General features: G+C 36.9%; 1 protein-coding gene across 2 annotated transcripts in view; it reads right to left on the bottom strand.

Annotated features, from left to right (window-relative positions):
• The window catches only part of gli1 (GLI family zinc finger 1), a 41,602-nt gene extending 27,222 nt beyond the window's left edge, over window positions 1-14,380 (bottom strand). The window contains exons 1-2 of one of the 2 annotated variants that reach the window (XM_053498743.1): window positions 13,907-14,380; window positions 6,732-6,787 (exon numbers count right to left, since the gene is read on the bottom strand). In XM_053498743.1, the coding sequence (XP_053354718.1) occupies window positions 6,732-6,752 (21 nt within the window). In that variant the 5' untranslated portion in view covers window positions 6,753-6,787; window positions 13,907-14,380. The remainder of the gene's footprint in view (window positions 1-6,731; window positions 6,788-13,906) is intronic. The other variant, XM_053498744.1, reaches the window with a different exon arrangement.
• Window positions 14,381-19,978: the final 5,598 nt, after the last annotated feature.

Genomic DNA, 19,978 nt, shown 5'->3' with positions numbered 1-19,978 from the left:
CAAATAACAACAACTAACCATAATTTTCCCATAGCATGAAAATGGTTAGAACTCGTAACATAATCCCCACAATACCTCAGAAAATCTTTTGCTGCTGACCAAGGTGAAAACACACACACACACACACACAGTTGCTATGTTGCATTTTAATTTGTGTAAACCGGCTTTCTAGCACAGCAACATTTTTCCAGTTTGGTGTGGAGTTTCCCGAAGCAGAGCCACTTCTGTGTCTGTGCACGAGGGTGTGAACAGAAGTATAATAGGATGTGAGCATCGCGCTCTCGCAGAAATACTGTAGCAAAAGTCTTTGCCCTCTGACCCGTCCTCTCCCTTATAGCACAAATGCAGCATGATCACACACTTTCCCACACTCACCCACTAGTCCATGCATAAATCTGCCTCTCTAACAGTCTGCTGTGTAATCACACACAGTCATTACATACAGGTGTCTCAACAGGGAGCCACTAAAAGCATGACACGACACACACCTGCTCATCTCAAAACTGGATACAATGCAACCATGTGGTCAACCTGCTGGTGAAGTCATCAGGAAAAAGTCCCAAACTGAAAGTCATTATATAGGAAGTGACTTCATTTAACTAGGATGAAATTAATTCCTGCTTGCTATATGCGTTTTTTTTTCTATACCAAGTATTACTTAAATATATTTGAATCAAATTTGCTAACACTGTGCTAAATAGAATTTTTTCCATTTGAACCAAAAAAATATGACATATGAGCTCATGACTTTGTGAACCGGGCTAAAGTGCTTTGAACATTGTGACCATGACGGAAATTATTAGGTAGCTTGCTTAGCCACAGAACCCACATGCTAAACTAGCCAGCTCACCAAAGTCCTTGTAGTAAAGTCGGTCCACTTGGTGGCCATCTTGGCAATGCTCCTGTGGAGCTATTTTCAGTCATACAAGATCGAGCTTGTTTTTATTTGAATGTGAATAGCAGAAACAGCCAATATTTTGAATGCAGATTTTTTTTAATAGTTGTTAAATATTTTATAGTTCTCACAAAAAAATGGTGTGAATAATTTGTGGTCTTTGGCTTAAATGATGCTTACATAATACAGACAGCATGTTTAGTGTACCACACTCGCTGTCAACTAATGTTAGTTCATATTACATTGGTAACCTGTGAACTAATGTAGTTTGCTAGCAGTTCACTTGTCAACTAATGGTTTTAAGATTTAACACACTAGACATTACATCATTTTCATGTTACACTTATAAATACTGGGACTACTGAATAAGGATAAATTTATAAAAAATGTTCCTCTGCCATTTCTTTTAATCTCTTTGATATTACACATTTAAACAACATATTATTCCACATATATGCATGCCCTAAAACTGTAGCTCACACTCATCACCTGGTACTAAGTGTTATAACACTCAATAACTGCTTACAAAAAAATGTAGTCGAGTTAAAAGTTATCCCTAATTAAACTCAATAAATAAGTCATTTACTAGTGACTTATTTATTAAAATGTATTATGCATTTGGATCACATTTGGATAAAATAAATGAATCAATCACAGATTGAAAGAAACAGCTAGCTCCCACACATGCTTGTTTACACCACCTGAGTAAAGGCGAGAAAATAAATGCTGTCTCTATGTGTATAAGTGTGTGCGAATGTGTAGCTGTGGGATGAACCACAAACCCCTCAGCCCACTATTTATCCAGGTGTGGACCCACTGTCCTGCCTCTCTGTCCACCTGGGAAAGACCTTCACCGGAACAATGGATTTATACTTAGTGTATACAGTGCTATCTCACACGCGCGGGTCAGCTTTCGAAAAGCGAGATGCGTTTAAACATCCATATTTTTAGTGCACTTATACACAGTATAGACTTCTATAGACAGTATATACACAGTTTAGACTTCATTTGAACCGAGATTGAGCCAGTAAGTTGGAGCTGATGTCTATAAATCTCATTACACATCTATCACGTTTTGAATAGAACACTGATGAAGTTCACATTCATGGGACTTGCCTGTAGTGACGTTCCTTTAAGTCCTTTATCAGCAGGCTACTCTCAGCATGGGCCTTCAATCCTCCACACAAAACCACTCACATACTGAGTGCGAGATCAAACAACTGGTATGGATCCACTTTTGCTAGTTTTCTTCTGTCCTTTCATTCTTGTGCTCTGAAGTCACTGAAGATGTACCACAACCCTTCAGCGAACCCTTTCTCTGTCACAGTCGCACTCTCTCTCCATTTCTCTCTCTCTTTTCTCTCTCTCACGCCCCCCCCCCCCCCCCCCCCCCCAACCCCCTGACGGCAGGTGGACTTGGATCCTGTGAACTTTGCTGACAGAAAGTTTTAGAATGGGGGTAAATGGGGGAACTGATGAAGACGGTGAGAGAATTCTAAAGGATGGGCAGAGGAAAAGGGGGATGTGTAGAGAAATTGCATCAAAAAAGAGAGCACCAACCTGAAACAACAACAGCTGTGGCAGCATGCCAACTTAGCAACATTTGTCATCAACAGGGAGGAGTGTGGCAAGGTTGCCGAGCTAACTTTTCTTTAAATACATCTAGAGCAAAGTCACTTCAGGCTGAGACCAAGAGTATTGCTTGTTCGGTTAGGACAGCATTGTTTTTATCCGTAAAAACGAGGTGAAAAAATAAACACATTCCTAAATGATAGCTAAATGGTAAATGTATCATTACAGCTTGATTTATGGTGAAAAAACATTATTAGCGATCAGGACTCCTGAAGTCCTAGTATATAACAGGTCTCAACATTCTGTCATTGTACCCGAGCTACTTCTACTTTTTCTTCTAAATGCTTCTTCTTGAATGCATGTCTATTTGCTTAAAAGTCACAACGAGCTGAAGTACACCACATCGCTGTGAATTGGAGCTTGACAACAACATTTCACTGCCTTGCAAACTGCTCCATCTTGTGCTGATGGACTACCATTCTCATACCATGCAAAACTCTAATAATTACAGTGAAACTATAATTTAAAAAAATCGATCTCAGATCAATATAAAAACGCCATAAGAATAGTCAAAGACCAGCAATGTGCATTCTCACCTAATTATTAATTTAATGAAGTTTTTAAATATTCATTATTTAATTATTTGAATTTTGTAGATTTACTGATCATTTCTACCTTGACTATTAGTCCTATGATTACTCAAAGTAGATTGTTCTACTACTGGGTACAGGTCAGACCCATCTTAATTCTTACTTTCTCCACACTGGGTTGTCAATTGACTGGCGATATTTATCACACTTGTACTAAAAAGGAAGCTTTTCCATTTAAACAGTAGCTTAGTGACGTGGTCACACACACGCACACACACCCTAGTGAGAAAACATCTGTGGCAGCGGCAAGCAGCACACCGGTTTGCTTTGCCTTAAAGAATGAGGGCGGAAGGAGATGATATCTAAAGAGTCTGTGTGCGTACTCCAAAACAACTGGCAGCAGGGCTGAAACAGATGGAACCAGAATAAAATCTTCACCACACACAGTGCAGCAGAAAACAGCAATGTTAAATGTAGACTGCTTTGGACTCATTAATATTGAAGCTAAGCTAGATCACTTAAAGAAAGATCTGTTCACTATTAATCACAGTTTGTGCCTTTATTTCTTGCAAAGATTTTTAAGGACGAACCCTAAAGGTCCATAGGATCAGATTTCGTGGGAGCGAAGGTCTCCTTGGGCCCTTTTCACAGCATCTGAACTTGAAAACACTACAACTCTGACTGAATGCTGGATGGACACAAGGGACAAACTGTGTGTAATTAACGAACGCAATTATCATAGAATGAACAAGCGACACACACACACACACTCTCACACAAACACACACACACAAATTCCAGTAAATAATAGCTTTAATGGCTTGCAGTCATGCATATTACCATGAACCCTCCACATGTTAGCAGGCAGAGTGCTAAGGCTACGTCCACACTACAAGTCACATTGCTCAATTCAGATTTTTTGGTCAGATCGGATTTGCATGTCCTGACCGTCACTTTCTTGATTACAAGTGACTTTTATCTGACTCTAACGTGGATGTGTTTGTGCTCTGAAACACGCGTGCGCACATCAATACATCTTTGTCACACCGTCTAGGTTAAAACACGTCATATTTGTGCGACCACTAGTTCACTTCAAACAATGAATGTGATTTTTACCAAAAAATATACTTGGGATTTTGTTCTGGAGGATGGCAAGCAGTTAGCTGGCTGTATTTGTTAAAATACAGAATAAGAAAAAAAAGCCAGACGCCTCGTGTCACAATAAGGTTAAAAAATCTCTTGGGAAACAGACAAAAAGGGCTAAATTAAAATGAAATAAAATGAAATAAAATGAAATCAAAATGATCTCTGCTGTGCACAATTTATTTTTAAAAACTGTATTTAGATGTTAACTATGTTAAAACTGTAAAATGTTACAAAAATGTTACTATTACAGTTTTATATTTTATTTTTATAGACGTCAATAATCACGGAACTTTTTAAGACGTCAATAATCACAGACCTTTTTTTATAGACGTCAATAATCACAAAACAAGAAACAAAACTGTTACTTTTACAGTGTTTTAGATTTCATTTTTAAAGACGTCAATAATCACAAAACTTTCAGATTTTTTTGTAAGCACACTAGTGATCCGCCAAACCTTCATGGCGCATTGAAGTAACATCTTGTAATATTTGTTTTTGGCCATGTCATCTTTACTTAAAACACTACAAATTATACTTACTTTTAACAAATTATACAAATTATACAGTAACTACTATTTTTACATCATACACTTATTTCCCTAAAATTCTAACACACTTAAAAACTGTTTTACAATTTTACAGAATTTGATACTTGTCACTTATAAAAAGAAAATAACCTGTAGTATAGAATATCAAAATGTGTTGTATTTAATATTTTATATTCGTTTCTAACACTGTCTACATGGGTTTAAACTTAAAATTTGCTCTCGGTTGCTCCTACAGTCACAATATTGGAACGGCACATCCTGCATTTGGTCTTATTTACAGAGCGAATCGAGGAGAAGGAAAGATGCGGGCTCAGATTTTTTTTCTCCCTGTCTCAAATAAAACAAACAGAGTGGGCTGGCACGAAAGCACTCATAGCAGACTGAGCCTTATCAGATCTGAAGCTCAGCGTGGAAAATGAGCATTACTGCAGCGCTAGCATTCCCTTAGAGAAACATGGATTTCGTAAACATATAGCCTGCTTTCTTTCTCCTGCTAAATGTAATCATGTGGAATTCTCACTTCTTTTTCCAACTTTGCCAAAACTAAACAGTGATGTAAGGTGTAAAACAGATCGACTGGGCTCAGGGGGCTGACAAAAACAATTTGGTTTAAAAAAAAAAAAAAAAAAAAGGACAACTCGATGTATATAAGAATACATTAAGATCATCTTTTCCAAGACCTATGTGTAAATTATGATCTTACAAGTACTGACAGAATAAAGTCATTATCTAGGTATTTCTCTGCACAGAATTCACCTCGAAAAGCACACCCTCATGTTGTGTATGCTCTATAAACATCAGGTTGGAAGACCAAATGTAGAAGAAACGGAATCATACAATACAATCTCTCATACATTAGACACGAAATGTAAGCTAATAAGAAAATAGATTTTTTTTTAATAATAAAAGACAGAACAAAAGAACAAACAAATGTGTGGACTGAAATGTGTTTCACAGAGTTTTCTGTCCCACTTGCTTTCAGTGATTTGCTCAGACTGTTGCTCCAGCCCACCCAAGAAGCAGCAGCAGCCCATGGGCATAAATCTGAGAGCCTGACTCACAGTGGATTTAATCTACAGCTCTCTCTCTCTCTCTCTTTCTTTCTTTTTTTTTATTCCTAAGCCCGCCTTCTTGTCTTGCTCGATATCCTTCCCCTCTCACCAGTGGGTTATGAAACAAAACCCTTTCTCAGACGTTCTGAATAATATTATTTTGCTGAGCTGTGACTGGGTTTGTTACTGGATGTTCCGTGTGAATATTCCTGCGTACGGGCGTGTATGTGCTGCTATCCAAACCCATTTGGCTAACTTATTACATACCGATCTTAAGTGTTTAATCTCTTTTTAATCCTATTCCTGGGGAAATCAGTGAAGACGCAAAAAGCCCTATTCATGCCTACTTTTTTGTTAATTACAATATTTCAGCACAACAATAGCACAACATCTCTTCTGGTTCAACTCCAAACTAACCTGCTGGTGAATACACTGTAAATGCCTGCACCGTTTCAGAGAGATCAGCTTATTGAGTGGCTTCTCTGTTGTATCTAATTTGTCAAATGCTGAAAATCCAAATGAGGAGAACAGAAACATCAGAGGTGTATAATTATACTGATGACAGCGAAAGAATCCGCCGTCTCCGTGGCAACTGAGATGAATAATAAACACCACTCCCCCTCTTTTGTCAAAGAGGTGGACATCAGTGAGTCATCACCACACACACACACACACACACACACACACACACACACACTGTATTAAGCACACAAAAGCACATGTAAAGAGAGAAAGAGAGAGAGAAAGACAGTAAGAGAGACAGGGAGAGAGAGAGCCCTTGTGTATCAGTGATTTCTGGCATGTGTTATGCTGTGTTTGATGTTTGTCTCTGGGTCTGCTGCTGCTCATTACCTGAATTTTTTTTACACACGCACACACACACACACACACACACACATACACACAATACGTTTTCAAATCTACTTACCTTGTTACATCCTAAAGCCATCGCTGCCCAATCGATTGATGGAAAATAAATACATCCTAAAGAAACACAAGCAACATTGTGGCACTAAAAACTGACTTAACTGACATCTTATAATTGACTGAACTTTCGACATTATTAAATAGCTTCACAGTCTTAATGGTGGATTTCTTAAGTAGCTATTTTTATCCTGCTTTGGCCTGTGGAGTTCACGCACTCGAAAGAGCTAATGAAATTTACTGCCTTTTCCCCCTTTCACCAAAAAATCTGATTGTTTTAATAACTGTTTTAATAACTTATTCTTTCTTTTAGATCTGATTTTCTAGCATTAAAATAACTGCAAAAACATATATTTTTTTGTACTGGTAAGTAAAAGCTTTAAAATGTAAAAGAAGTACATGCTTATGGAAAAAATCTATCTAATTCACCAGCCTTAAATACTCGAGATTTGTCTGATTGCTTTATCTCTTTGAGCCTGAAGCTTGATCAGAGTGTAAAGATGAACATTTGAATTGAGATATTGTTTTTACTAATGATACCAAAGAGGGCTTTGAATTCCCAAAGTTACATCCTACACACAGATCAGCACACACTCATAAGGTTTATCAGCATACACTACAAAAGATCTCCGACATGATGATCACGGACAGACATCATCTCATGTGCGGAGTCACTCTGTTTGTACTGACTGCAACAATTTAAGCAAGAATTTCTAAAAACAGATGTTGAATATAGTGAAAAATGATTTAAACATTGCTTAATACTTTAATCTTCCACTGTGTGTTTCCTTCAGGAATTTTTCTCTTGCTTTTGACCTTTGACTAGAGATGGGAATTCCTGCCCTCTTTGATGAGTCAGATCATTTGGCTCAGCTGACCAATAAGAGCTGAGCCATTCGGCTCGCAAACAGTTCCCTCATTCATTTATTAATTCATACATTCATTACTTTATCTATTTACACTGGTACCTTGGCATACAAATTTAATCCGTCGTTCTTAAATCGAAATTACGTATTGCGATAAACAAGGAAATAATTTAAATGCAGATAATCCGTTCAAGCCACCCACGAATATTACCAATAATACCAATTTCCATTACTATAATTATATAGGCTACCAGAAATACGTGCAGCTGGATAAATGTACAACCGGATGTACGCGCAAACATGAATGACTCGGGCGGTTGGATACTAAAAAATGCTTTGCAAGCTGAGGCAAAACTTGTGTTCTTAAAGCAAAAATTTGCAAAGCAGTGTGTTCATATGCCGAGGTAACACTCTATCTATCTATCTATCTATCTATCTATCTATCTATCTATCTATCTATCTTCTACACTAGGCAAAGGATGTGAGGTTTTGACCAGTTGTTACTTTTCTTTGGCTTTTTTTCTTCTTGTGATTAACAAAATAACAGTGCTTTGTGTTTTATTTTATGAATTCAGTTTTGAAATTATTGTGAAATCACTATGGTACTGTCAATGTTCAAAGCAAGAATCTCAAAAGCAAGAAAGTGCTTGTGCTCAGTCTCCTTAATACTTTTAAGCAATATAACATCGGAGGGAGTGCTATTTTAAACAGATTATAATTTGTTTTATTAATTAACCAGTTATTTTGCTCCGCCAGCACACATTCTTCTATCATCTTTAGCGACTGACAGGTTGTATGAAAAGTTTTTTTTTAATTTTTATTGATAATATGCAGCCAAAAGGTGAGGACAATAAACCATGGAAGTGGTGGACAGTCCTTAGAACCTTAGGAGAATTACTTTATATTTCCACTTTCTCCACTTCAGAATATCAGATAACTTTCAGATTCTGAGGGTGAAACCCAAATAGTGTTAAAATTCATTGCCTCACACACCAAGTAGTACTCTTGATCAGGGGTGAGAGAGGGATGTGTTTTCCTGCTAAAAGTGCTTCCATGACTAGTTTTGAATATGGATTTTTCAGTACTGTGGACCATACTGACCTACTTCCATCCCTGCTGCGACCAACAGTTAGTGCAATTAACGTTTACTAGAACACCTGTGACGCCGAGTGATTCAATCTAATGTATACATTGGTCAGATGTTATAACACATGGATGCCATGAGAGCATTTTACTTGTATTACAAAGTAAAAGGTAAAGTATGGTTAAGGCAATGCTTCCATGTTCAAGAAAAGAGAGATAGTAGCATAAATCTGAGTCTGGTTTAGAAATCCACACAGGCAACATAGAGGCAAAAACATGCTAACTTTGACCCATTTTTCTTCGTAGTTGGTGGGTTTTAAAGAATAAGCATTAAAAAAAAAGAAAAGAAAAGAAAAGAAAGAAAACTAATAAAGAAAAACTAAAGACATCTCCATCTTCACTTTATCTGCTGGTTAGAGCCTATAAGGCACTTTAATATAAATTCTGTTAACTTTTTTAATATATCAAACTAATCTTGGACAGAAGAACAGACAGAAAGATGATGTACAGACACAATGCCTTCACCACCTAGTGGTGGAGGCATTAAAAGCTCTCAGCCAGGCAACAATGCCCCACTTCTACTTTTTAGAAACTCTCCAGTCAAAAGGACTACTCTTGTTAATGCTCAGTTGTATGGTTTAACTCAATTAGCCAACTGTTTCGACCTGCAACACAAGCCTAATTCAGGGTGCACTGCAATCAAAGCAGCTCCTCTCTTTTCTTCAACCTCTCTAGACCAGATAAAGTTTCAGCACCTCTCATCTGATTTAAAACTAAACAACAGGCTTCGTGGAAAGTTGCAAAGCTAAGGGGAAAAAAAAGCTGTAAAATCATGTTAAATGTGAGGTGCTTTAGCACCTGGACCTCATTAACTACAGTATTATTACTAATATCTACCACATGGGCTGTCTCAGAGCCACTCCCACTCCAAGAGCCCAATCAGATAGAAGAGAAATGGAGTTAATAGTGACCATATTAGGAACATTTTAAAAAATGATATATTGGTGGAAACAGGACCAAATACTTATTTTCCTTTAAAACATCCATTAGTGTTATTGAGAACAGTTAATGCAGCTATTGTTAATAGAGCTAATCATTAATATCACTATTAAAACTGCACATTAGTTCTATTGGAGTGCAATGTCTTTTGGTTGCTTCTTTTGTCAGGATATGTCTGAACTGATCATCCCAAGGCTAAACATCTAATGCCTTTGCCCTTTTGTGTCAAACCAACTACTTAGCAATACTGCTGAAGCCCTCCCCCCATCCATTAAATTTCCCCCTTGAGAAGACCCAAGTCACTGACCCAACAATCAATGACAAAAACTCATTACAATGACATTCAGAGATACACCTGAAAATCTCTAACCCGTTCTCTGCTTTAACGTTGACATTCTATACTCACTACACCTGTAGCTTTGCAAGACCAAATCCAATTTTGTTTTAAAAAGTCTCCAGGGGTAATCATTAGGCAAGAACAATTGAGGGGCACACATAACTTTAACCTGTTGCAGATTGTCGAGAAGAAAAAAGAAAAAAAGAAAGAAAGAAAGAAAAGTAGGCTTATAAAATATACATCCACACTCTTGTAGGCAAAAAGGATAAAAGGCACAGCATCAGCCGTGTCCTTTCTTAGGTTTTCCTTACCCACAGAACGAAGAAGAGAAGAAAGACAAAAGGCTTGTAAAGGGATAAAGACAGAGAGAGGGAGAGAGAGAGAGAGAGAGAGAGAGAGAGAAAAAGACAGAGACATAGAGAAAGAGCGAGCGGGGGACATTTAGTGTGAATCTTTTGCTCGGTGTGTTTCTGTCTTTCTCTCTGGCTGGAGCGCGGATGGACAGCTGCTATTAAACTCTGATTGTTTCAGGTTCACGGGGTGTGAAAGGGGCTGATTGGGGGCTACGCTCCCTATGAGGGTGGTCTCTACACTGGAGGGAGGAGTGGAGGGGTGAAGCAAAAGGAAAGGCTCACGTGACGAGTGCATCTCGCTGCGCAGTCTGAAAAAGGAATCTAGTGTGGAAAAAACACAGCACTTGATGCTGCCTGCCTGCTCGCTGACACAGACAGGCTCACTCATTCGCTTACACACACACATCTAAGTCAAGCAGTAAGCGGCATCCCACCCATATGCGTTTTGCATTTTCAGCTAATCCCCTCACTGTGATTGATTTCTTCTTTTTACAAAGGATAAATAAAAAATTGGTTTTGCTTGACAACAAGCTCAATCACAAAAAAAACAAAACAAAAAAAACCGAAGTTTAAAGTTAAAGCCTATGTGCTCTAGGACTGGAGACGCTGGATTTATCCTTCAACGATGTGTCACACAAGCTTGAAGAACTCTATTAGAGCATAATAAGCATGTGATAATGACATAACAACTACGCTGATTTGCAAGTGAAGTTTAATCTTCAGGTCTCCACCTCCATGTTGACACGCATACGCCAGCCCCTTGTCACCTCACTGTTTGGAACTGAAGATAGTCTGGTAGGCCTGATTAAAAAGGAAGTTCAGCTGTAAGTGTATGTGTGTGTGTGTGTGTGTGTGTGTGTGTGTGTGTGTGTGTGTGTGTGCGTGTTTGTGTGGATGTATGGATGGGAGGGTGCTTGCTAATGAGAGCCTTTTGGCCCTAACACTGCTCCATCAAACACTAATAATGAATAACAGGGGAGAGGAAGAAACCCTACTGAGTCATTCTCACCTCTCATAGGGCAAGTTCAGCTACCATGTCAACCTGTAGCAGTGTACTTCCAAAGGAATGTGTATGGTTGTGAATAAAAGTGTGTGTGTGTGTATGTCACAGATCAATTCTTTTGAGTGGCAATTTATGTTTCGCCATGTTGACTTAAAAATCTATCGATTTATTATTTTGTAATTTATATGTTTGCATTTGAGGTGGTAAAATGTTGCTCTATTATATTGTAAGTAGTGGACTCTGAACTGTTCACATGCTGGCATCCTGTGTATAGGAGCAAAAAATTTTCCAAAATTTGTTTCAAATTTGTAAAAAAAAAAAACCAAAAGTTTCAAATTTGTAAAAAATAATACAGATTTTTTTTTAATTTGTGATACTTATAGAACCGCAAGTATAGATCTTATCGGCACCAAGTATCGCGAGACTGTGATCGCGTGGCCTCTGGTGAAGTGTAGAGTACTGAGATGATCACAAGATGGGAAGGAAATATCTCCCTATTGGAGTTCAACTGAAGTTAAAGATGGTTTTGGACACTGTTCAATTAGTAATTATTGTCCCTTCCCTCATAATAATAATAATAATAAGCCAAAACGTCAACTATGAAATTTACTTAATCTGTATCAGCTCCTTGTTCCTGCTGAAATACCCCCAATTCATGCAAACCACAACACAAGTCATTTATGGGAATTTTTTTTTGTCGAGTTTATGATGTTTAGGGGATCTAACCACAGTAAACGCCTGACTGAGCTCTTTACACTGCAATTATGAAGATTAGTAAAGCTTACATAAGCTTTTACACTCAAAACTCCGGATCTCCCCCTCTTTCAAAACTCCTCTCAACCATCGCTCTCCTTCTCTCATGTTTACACTGAAACGTTCAAATTCATTTCAGATTTTTTGATCAATTCAAGTAATCACGCAAAAAAACAACAAAGTAGTCCAAAAAAAGCAAAAAAAGGGAGCAGATGTGAAAAATCTGTTTTGATTTTTTTTCTTGGAAAAGTACAAAAAATAATGTTCTGATACATCACGCTAACATTGCCTTGGCATATTGTAGTATTCAGAACCATGCTGAGTTTGTGTATTTCACTATTTAATTTCAATTAAATAGGAAGGGATGATAGAATTTGATCTTAACTAAAGTAACTCGCTAAGTCTTCTTTGTTTTAAACTTTCTTTGATTCTAATGTACTTAACAAGTACTTTACAATTATTAAACCTTTTCGTTTCAAATGCTGTGTGAACAAATAAGAAATACAATTTGTACATACCAAAATATCATAATAAAGCTATTTTAATAACGTTAAATTATAATAGAATAAAATAATTCAGGTTTCAAAATGGCTGCCACCGCAATTAGGCAACTTTTTTTTTGTCAGAGAATGTCAGAAAGCATATGCCTATTTGTGAAAAATTACAACACAATTTTTTTTTTATTTATTCAAATTGTTTTGTATATCTATTCTGTCCAATTTTAATTTTTGGTTTCTATGATTTGGTGGCTTGTAGTTTATAGTGCAGAGAAAAAGTAAACGAGCAGATTTTTTTTCCAGACATTAGGTGATTGAAATTGTGTGTAAATCCAAAATGTCCAAGATCGATTCATTTTTAAATACCATCACCAACATTTCAAGCCTGTTGTCTGGTCCTGACCGTGGTGACGCACATTTGGAAAAGATATTTGCTTCCCAAGTATTTCAGGTTACGAGAAACAGCTGCTGAGGTGCGGCCCTCGAGCCACACAGGAATTCGGTGACCTCCAGGCTGAAGAAGAAGAAGGCTTCCTGGGACCTCGTATCAAAAGTGACAAAGTTGCCACAGAAAGAGCTTGTTTTAAAAAGAAAATCAAGCAGGCGATTCTGAAGGGCGCATGCATACGGGAATATAGATGTGCTCGTATCTTGTGCATGTCTTTGCCGGGACTTGTATAAGTATTTTTTGTGGAAAGCAGCAGAATGCCTTAGTTGACCCCAGAAGACCACCATCAGACATTTTATTTCTGGCTGACACATAAAACTCAGACTGAAGCATTCAGCTTTGCCGTGCAACGTGCAGGAATATGAATGAAGTAAAAATTTAACATATAAACCTGCACATACAACAGCTTCAGAAGTGCTTTTGAGCAGCATGGATGATTGTTCAGGAATCAGCAAGTAAACCTCATTACCCAGAGTGCAAAAGTCTATTCTATTCATTCAGTAAGCTTCTGAGAGTACTGAGAGACTACAGCTGTATGTGTCTGGATGTATGCTTATGTGCTTATGCTTCCCATCTCTAGTCAAGTGATTCTCCTCAGCAGTGTGTCATATAGAGACATGTTTGGTTTGCTAATCAATGCGCAAACATTCCACTTGATTAACACTCCAGCACACTTTACTCCAGGCCAGCACTCGAGTCTTTACACATATTAGCCTTTTTAAGGTCTCGTAAAAATGCCATTGACATCCTTACCTCTAATGAGGATGAATTATTTACTCAGTCCGAACATTAATGAATTAACGCACACACACACACAAGAGAAGTTCAAATGAGACTTACCTTTCAGATTCTCCAGCAGTCCGCATCAGTCTGTCTGGCCTTAAACTCTCCCTGTCCACGAAAATAAACAAGCAAACAAACAAACAAACAAAAAAAAACACACTCAGCTTTCCCTAAATAAAACAAAATAAAATAAAAGAAGCAGGAGGACTGCGCAGGGCTGAAGCGGAGAGCTGAGCTTCCCACCGGGGGTTTGAGAGAGAATTTCCAATAAAGCCCGTCTTTCTCTCTCCTGCTGGACACACACACACACACACACACACAGATGGAGTTCAGGCGCGTGAACTACAGTGAACAGCACACACTCCAGCACGCAGTTGTCCACTTTACACACACGGGACCAACAGTAACACATCCATGAAAGAAAGTTTCCACTAAAGTAGCAGGAGTTTGGGCTGAGCGGTGAAGGTGAGCTCCATGTCGGGGATCCGGCTGCACAGAGCCCGAAGTTTCCGAGGCAGTGAGAGCATGCGAGCTGAGCCCTGAGCCCCCCTCCTGCTCCTGCTGCAACACACTCCGAGGACCACCCCGAAACAGGAAGTGAACTTTCTGTTTTTCTTCAAGGAAAGAGAGAGAGAGAGTCTAACTGCTGAGACTGTAACTTACTCCTCTCCTGTTTCAAGCATCGTCTAATGAAGTTATTTCGAAGTAGACTGACTACACAGCTACTTTTAGCTTTAAATACTACTACAACCACTTCCACTACAGTTACTAGGCTTCTCTCACTACTACTGCCAGTCTGTACATTCACTACCATTACTACTAATACTATTTACCTACCTTCACTACTACTAATATACTTTAACTAGTACTACTGCTTCTACAACTACTGCCAGACTTCTATCACTACTACTATTACTCCTAACATTAATACAACAACTCCTAACCTACCTTCACTACTACTAGTAGTCTACTATAGTTAGTACTACAACTTTTATCACTACTACTGCCAGTCTGTACATTCATTACTATTACTACTAATACTATTTACCTAGCTTCACTACTACTAATATACTTTAACTAGTACTACTGCTTCTACAACTACTGCTAGACTTCTATCACTACTACTATTACTCCTAACATTAATACAACAACTCCTAACCTACCTTCACTACTACTAGTAGTCTACTATAGTTAGTAGGCTACTACAACTTTTATCACTACTACTGCCAGTCTGTACATTCATTACTATTACTACTAATACTATTTACCTACCTTCACTACTACTAATATACTTTAACTAGTACTACTGCTTCTACAACTACTGCTAGACTTCTATCACTACTACTATTACTCCTAACATTAATACAACAACTCCTAACCTACCTTCACTACTACTAGTAGTCTACTATAGTTAGTACTACAACTTTTATCACTACTACTGCCAGTCTGTACATTCATTACTATTACTACTAATACTATTTACCTAGCTTCACTACTACTAATATACTTTAACTAGTACTACTGCTTCTACAACTACTGCTAGACTTCTATCACTACTACTATTACTCCTAACATTAATACAACAACTCCTAACCTACCTTCACTACTACTAGTAGTCTACTATAGTTAGTAGGCTCTACAACTTTTATCACTACTACTGCCAGTCTGTACATTCATTACTATTACTACTAATACTATTTACCTACCTTCACTACTACTAATATACATTAACTAGTACTACTGCTTCTACAACTACTGCTAGACTTCTATCACTACTACTATTACTCCTAACATTAATACAACAACTCCTAACCTACCTTCACTACTACTAGTAGTCTACTATAGTTAGTAGGCTACTACAACTTTTATCACTACTACTGCCAGTCTGTACATTCATTACTATTACTACTAATACTATTTACCTACCTTCACTACTACTAATATACTTTAACTAGTACTACTGCTTCTACAACTACTGCTAGACTTCTATTATTACTACCGCCAGTCTGTCCTATCATTACTACTATTACTCCCAACATTAATACAACAACTCCTAACCTACCTTCACTACTACTAATATACTTTAACTAGTACTACTGCTTCAACAACTACTGCTAGCTTTCTATCACTACTACTATTACTCCTAACATTAATACAACAACTCCTAACCTACCTTCACTACTACTAGTAGTCTACTATAGTTAGTACTACAACTTTTATCACTACTACTGCCAGTCTGTACATTCATTACCATTACTACTAATACTATTTACCTACCTTCACTACTACTAATATACTTTAACTAGTACTACTGCTTCAACAACTACTGCTAGACTTCTATTATTACTACCGCCAGTCTGTCCTATCATTACTACTATTACTTTTAACATCAACACAACTACTCCTAACCTACCTTCACTACTACTAATATACTTTAACTAGTACTACTGCTTCAACAACTACTGCTAGACTTCTATCACTACTACTATTACTCCTAACATTAATACAACAACTCCTAACCTACCTTCACTACTACTAGTAGTCTACTATAGTTAGTAGGCTACTACAACTTTTATCACTACTACTGCCAGTCTGTACATTCATTACTATTACTACTAATACTATTTACCTACCTTCACTACTACTAATATACATTAACTAGTACTACTGCTTCTACAACTACTGCTAGACTTCTATCACTACTACTATTACTCCTAACATTAATACAACAACTCCTAACCTACCTTCACTACTACTAGTAGTCTACTATAGTTAGTACTACAACTTTTATCACTACTACTGCCAGTCTGTACATTCATTACTATTACTACTAATACTATTTACCTACCTTCACTACTACTAATATACTTTAACTAGTACTACTGCTTCTACAACTACTGCTAGACTTCTATTATTACTACCGACAGTCTGTCCTATCATTACTACTATTACTCCCAACATTAATACAACAACTCCTAACCTACCTTCACTACTACTAATATACTTTAACTAGTACTACTGCTTCAACAACTACTGCTAGCTTTCTATCACTACTACTATTACTCCTAACATTAATACAACAACTCCTAACCTACCTTCACTACTACTAGTAGTCTACTATAGTTAGTACTACAACTTTTATCACTACTACTGCCAGTCTGTACATTCATTACCATTACTACTAATACTATTTACCTACCTTTACTACTACTAATATACTTTAACTAGTACTACTGCTTCAACAACTACTGCTAGACTTCTATTATTACTACCGCCAGTCTGTCCTATCATTACTACTATTACTTTTAACATCAACACAACTACTTCTAACCTACCTTCACTACTACTAATATACTTTAACTAGTACTACTGCTTCAACAACTACTGCTAGACTTCTATCACTACTACTATTACTCCTAACATTAATACAACAACTCCTAACCTACCTTCACTACTACCAGTAGTCTACTATAGTTAGTACTACAACTTTTATCACTACTACTGCCAGTCTGTACATTCATTACCATTACTACTAATACTATTTACCTACCTTCACTACTACTAATATACTTTAACTAGTACTACTGCTTCAACAACTACTGCTAGACCTATATCGCTACTACTATTACTCCTAACATTAATACAACTACTCCTAACCTACCTTCACTACTACTAGTAGTCTACTATAGTTAATACTACAACTTTTATCACTACTACTATTACTATTTACTATCTACTACTATTACTAGTACTACTAATACTATTTACCTAACTTCACTACTACTAATACACTTTAACTAGTACTACTGCTTCAACAACTACTGCTAGACTTCTATTATTACTACTGCCAGTCTGTACTATCATTACTACTATTACTTCTAACATCAACACAACTACTCCTAACCTACCTTCACTACTACTAATAGTCTATTATAATTAGTACTACAACTTCTATCACTACTACTGCCAGTCTGTACTATCATTACTATTACTATTAATACTCCTAACACTAACACCACTACTAACCTACCTTCACTGTTAATATGATTGCTACTACCAGGCTACTATCACCATCATTACTATTACTAGTCTACTATAAGTACTACTACTACTACTAATTCTAAGTACTACAACTACTACTAAAGACTACATGAAAACAAAATCAGCTGTTCTGTTACAGTAACCAGCAACTTTTTAAACTAGTTTGCTATGTCCCTCTTATGACCACCGTATAAGTTTTATTCATAAACAATTAGGCAAATATGTGACCCAGTCTGTGAAAATGCAGCAAAAATCTAATTTGTTTGTTTGTTTGTTTGTTATTTGTTTGTTATTTTGTTTTCTACATACAATTATTCTAAAGTCATTTAATTGTGATTCTACATATGGTTTTATGTAGGGGAAAAAATGAATCACAAAACTTCATCTACATCTATGGACTTGATGTGCAATCATGCCAATTTAATCAACGCTTAAAAACAAGATTAATTCCTGTACTTAAATAGGTAAATGTGTAGTTACACACCCTTAGTGTCTTTCCTAATCTTTTTCAAAAATCTTTAGCATTACTATTAATATTTTAATCCAGTCCATTTATGACCATTAAATGATTTTTGAATGATAAACACTAAATACCACTCCAGTTACAAGGGAAAAAGTAGTGTATAGTACCTTTATTTCTAAGAGCGTAAAGCCTTGTATTCCTGAGCTTTCCATTTAATGTAAATTTGAACCACTGTGTATCATATTAAAATGTCTTCTTTGTTTTAATTATGAAATTGCAGTTAAGGCTTATACTGTTTATACTTGTTTAATCGACCTCTCAATTAGGCTTATGACAAAAAAATATGAACTTTACACTTATTGATAATAATCTGCGCCACCATTATGTAACACAAAAAAAGCAAGACAGCCAGGGGCCTCCTGGATATACATCACTGACCTCACTGGGGGTTTCCTGCCTCCACATTACACAGCATGACGACTGACACACAAACTGTAAGATCCCATAATTACAGAAATAAAGGTAACAAACTCTCATTTTCTTGGTCTCTTGGGCTTCTGCACTATGAATCTTTTACCTGGAAATGTGAATATAGATTACAAATTTTATTCCTAAAAGTGCATTATTGGTTTGTTTTTAAAGAGATCACTAAACATTTATAATAATAATAATAATAATAATAATAATAATTAGACCCCCCCACCCCCGGTCCAAAGACTGTAGGCTGGGTGGTGTATCACTGTGTCTGTATAAGTGTGTTTGTGTGCCTCTGTCTTGTGATAGGTTGGTACCACATAGAAGTTATCCCCTGCTTTGTGTAACGAGTTTCTTGTCATGCAATGCAATTATTATTATTATTATTGTTATTGTTGTTGTTGTTGTTGTTATTATTATTATTATTATTATTATTATTATTATTAATAATAATAACTAATTATGATTATTTATAATAATAATAATAATAATAATCCTTTAAGCAAGTCTGAACATTTTTGAACTTATGCATGCCAGACAGAGGTGTGTGGGCTGAGCTGGGACGTTGTGTGTGGCTGATGAGAGATGAAGAGAGGTGAAAAAAACCCGGAGTGGAGTCTCACACACACCACATGCCTCCCTGAAGCAGCTGAGGAGAACAGAAACAGTGCATTCAAGTCCAGCTGCTCTTGGAACAGGCATGCAAAAAGTAGGAAGATCTGTGATTTAAGAAGGGAAAAATGTCAGAATACACAATTATTGTGCACTAGTGTGTGTATAGGGTTGTATATTTATGCTATGGATATATATACTATATATAACTACAATGTATTTAGGTTTTAAATGTAGGTAGTAGTAAAAGTAATAAAACTAAAGTAAAAATATTCAGATCTAAGCAGGGTACCCAAAGTGTCTGTAGCAACAAGACATTACAGGTAAAAGGCTGAGCAAAACAGTTGGATCCATTCATTGTACATGGATTAAGTGTAAACCTGGAATTCCTTTATAAGCTCTCTGGCTAAGTTCCCTTGCTCTTGTCAGGAGCAGATTGTGAATGAGAGTTGAGTCTGTCTGTGATACCGTGCGCTTTTTTCAAGCAGATGCTACGTCCATATGCCAGGTGACTTTAGTTATAACTTCTGTTCTCTATT

The sequence above is a fragment of the Clarias gariepinus genome, chromosome 6 (genome assembly GCF_024256425.1).
Source record: "Clarias gariepinus isolate MV-2021 ecotype Netherlands chromosome 6, CGAR_prim_01v2, whole genome shotgun sequence".
NCBI classification, from domain to species: Eukaryota; Metazoa; Chordata; class Actinopteri; order Siluriformes; family Clariidae; genus Clarias; species Clarias gariepinus.
The sequence above is the reverse complement of the archived record's forward strand: the minus strand, read 5'-3'. Positions and strand labels throughout refer to the sequence as shown.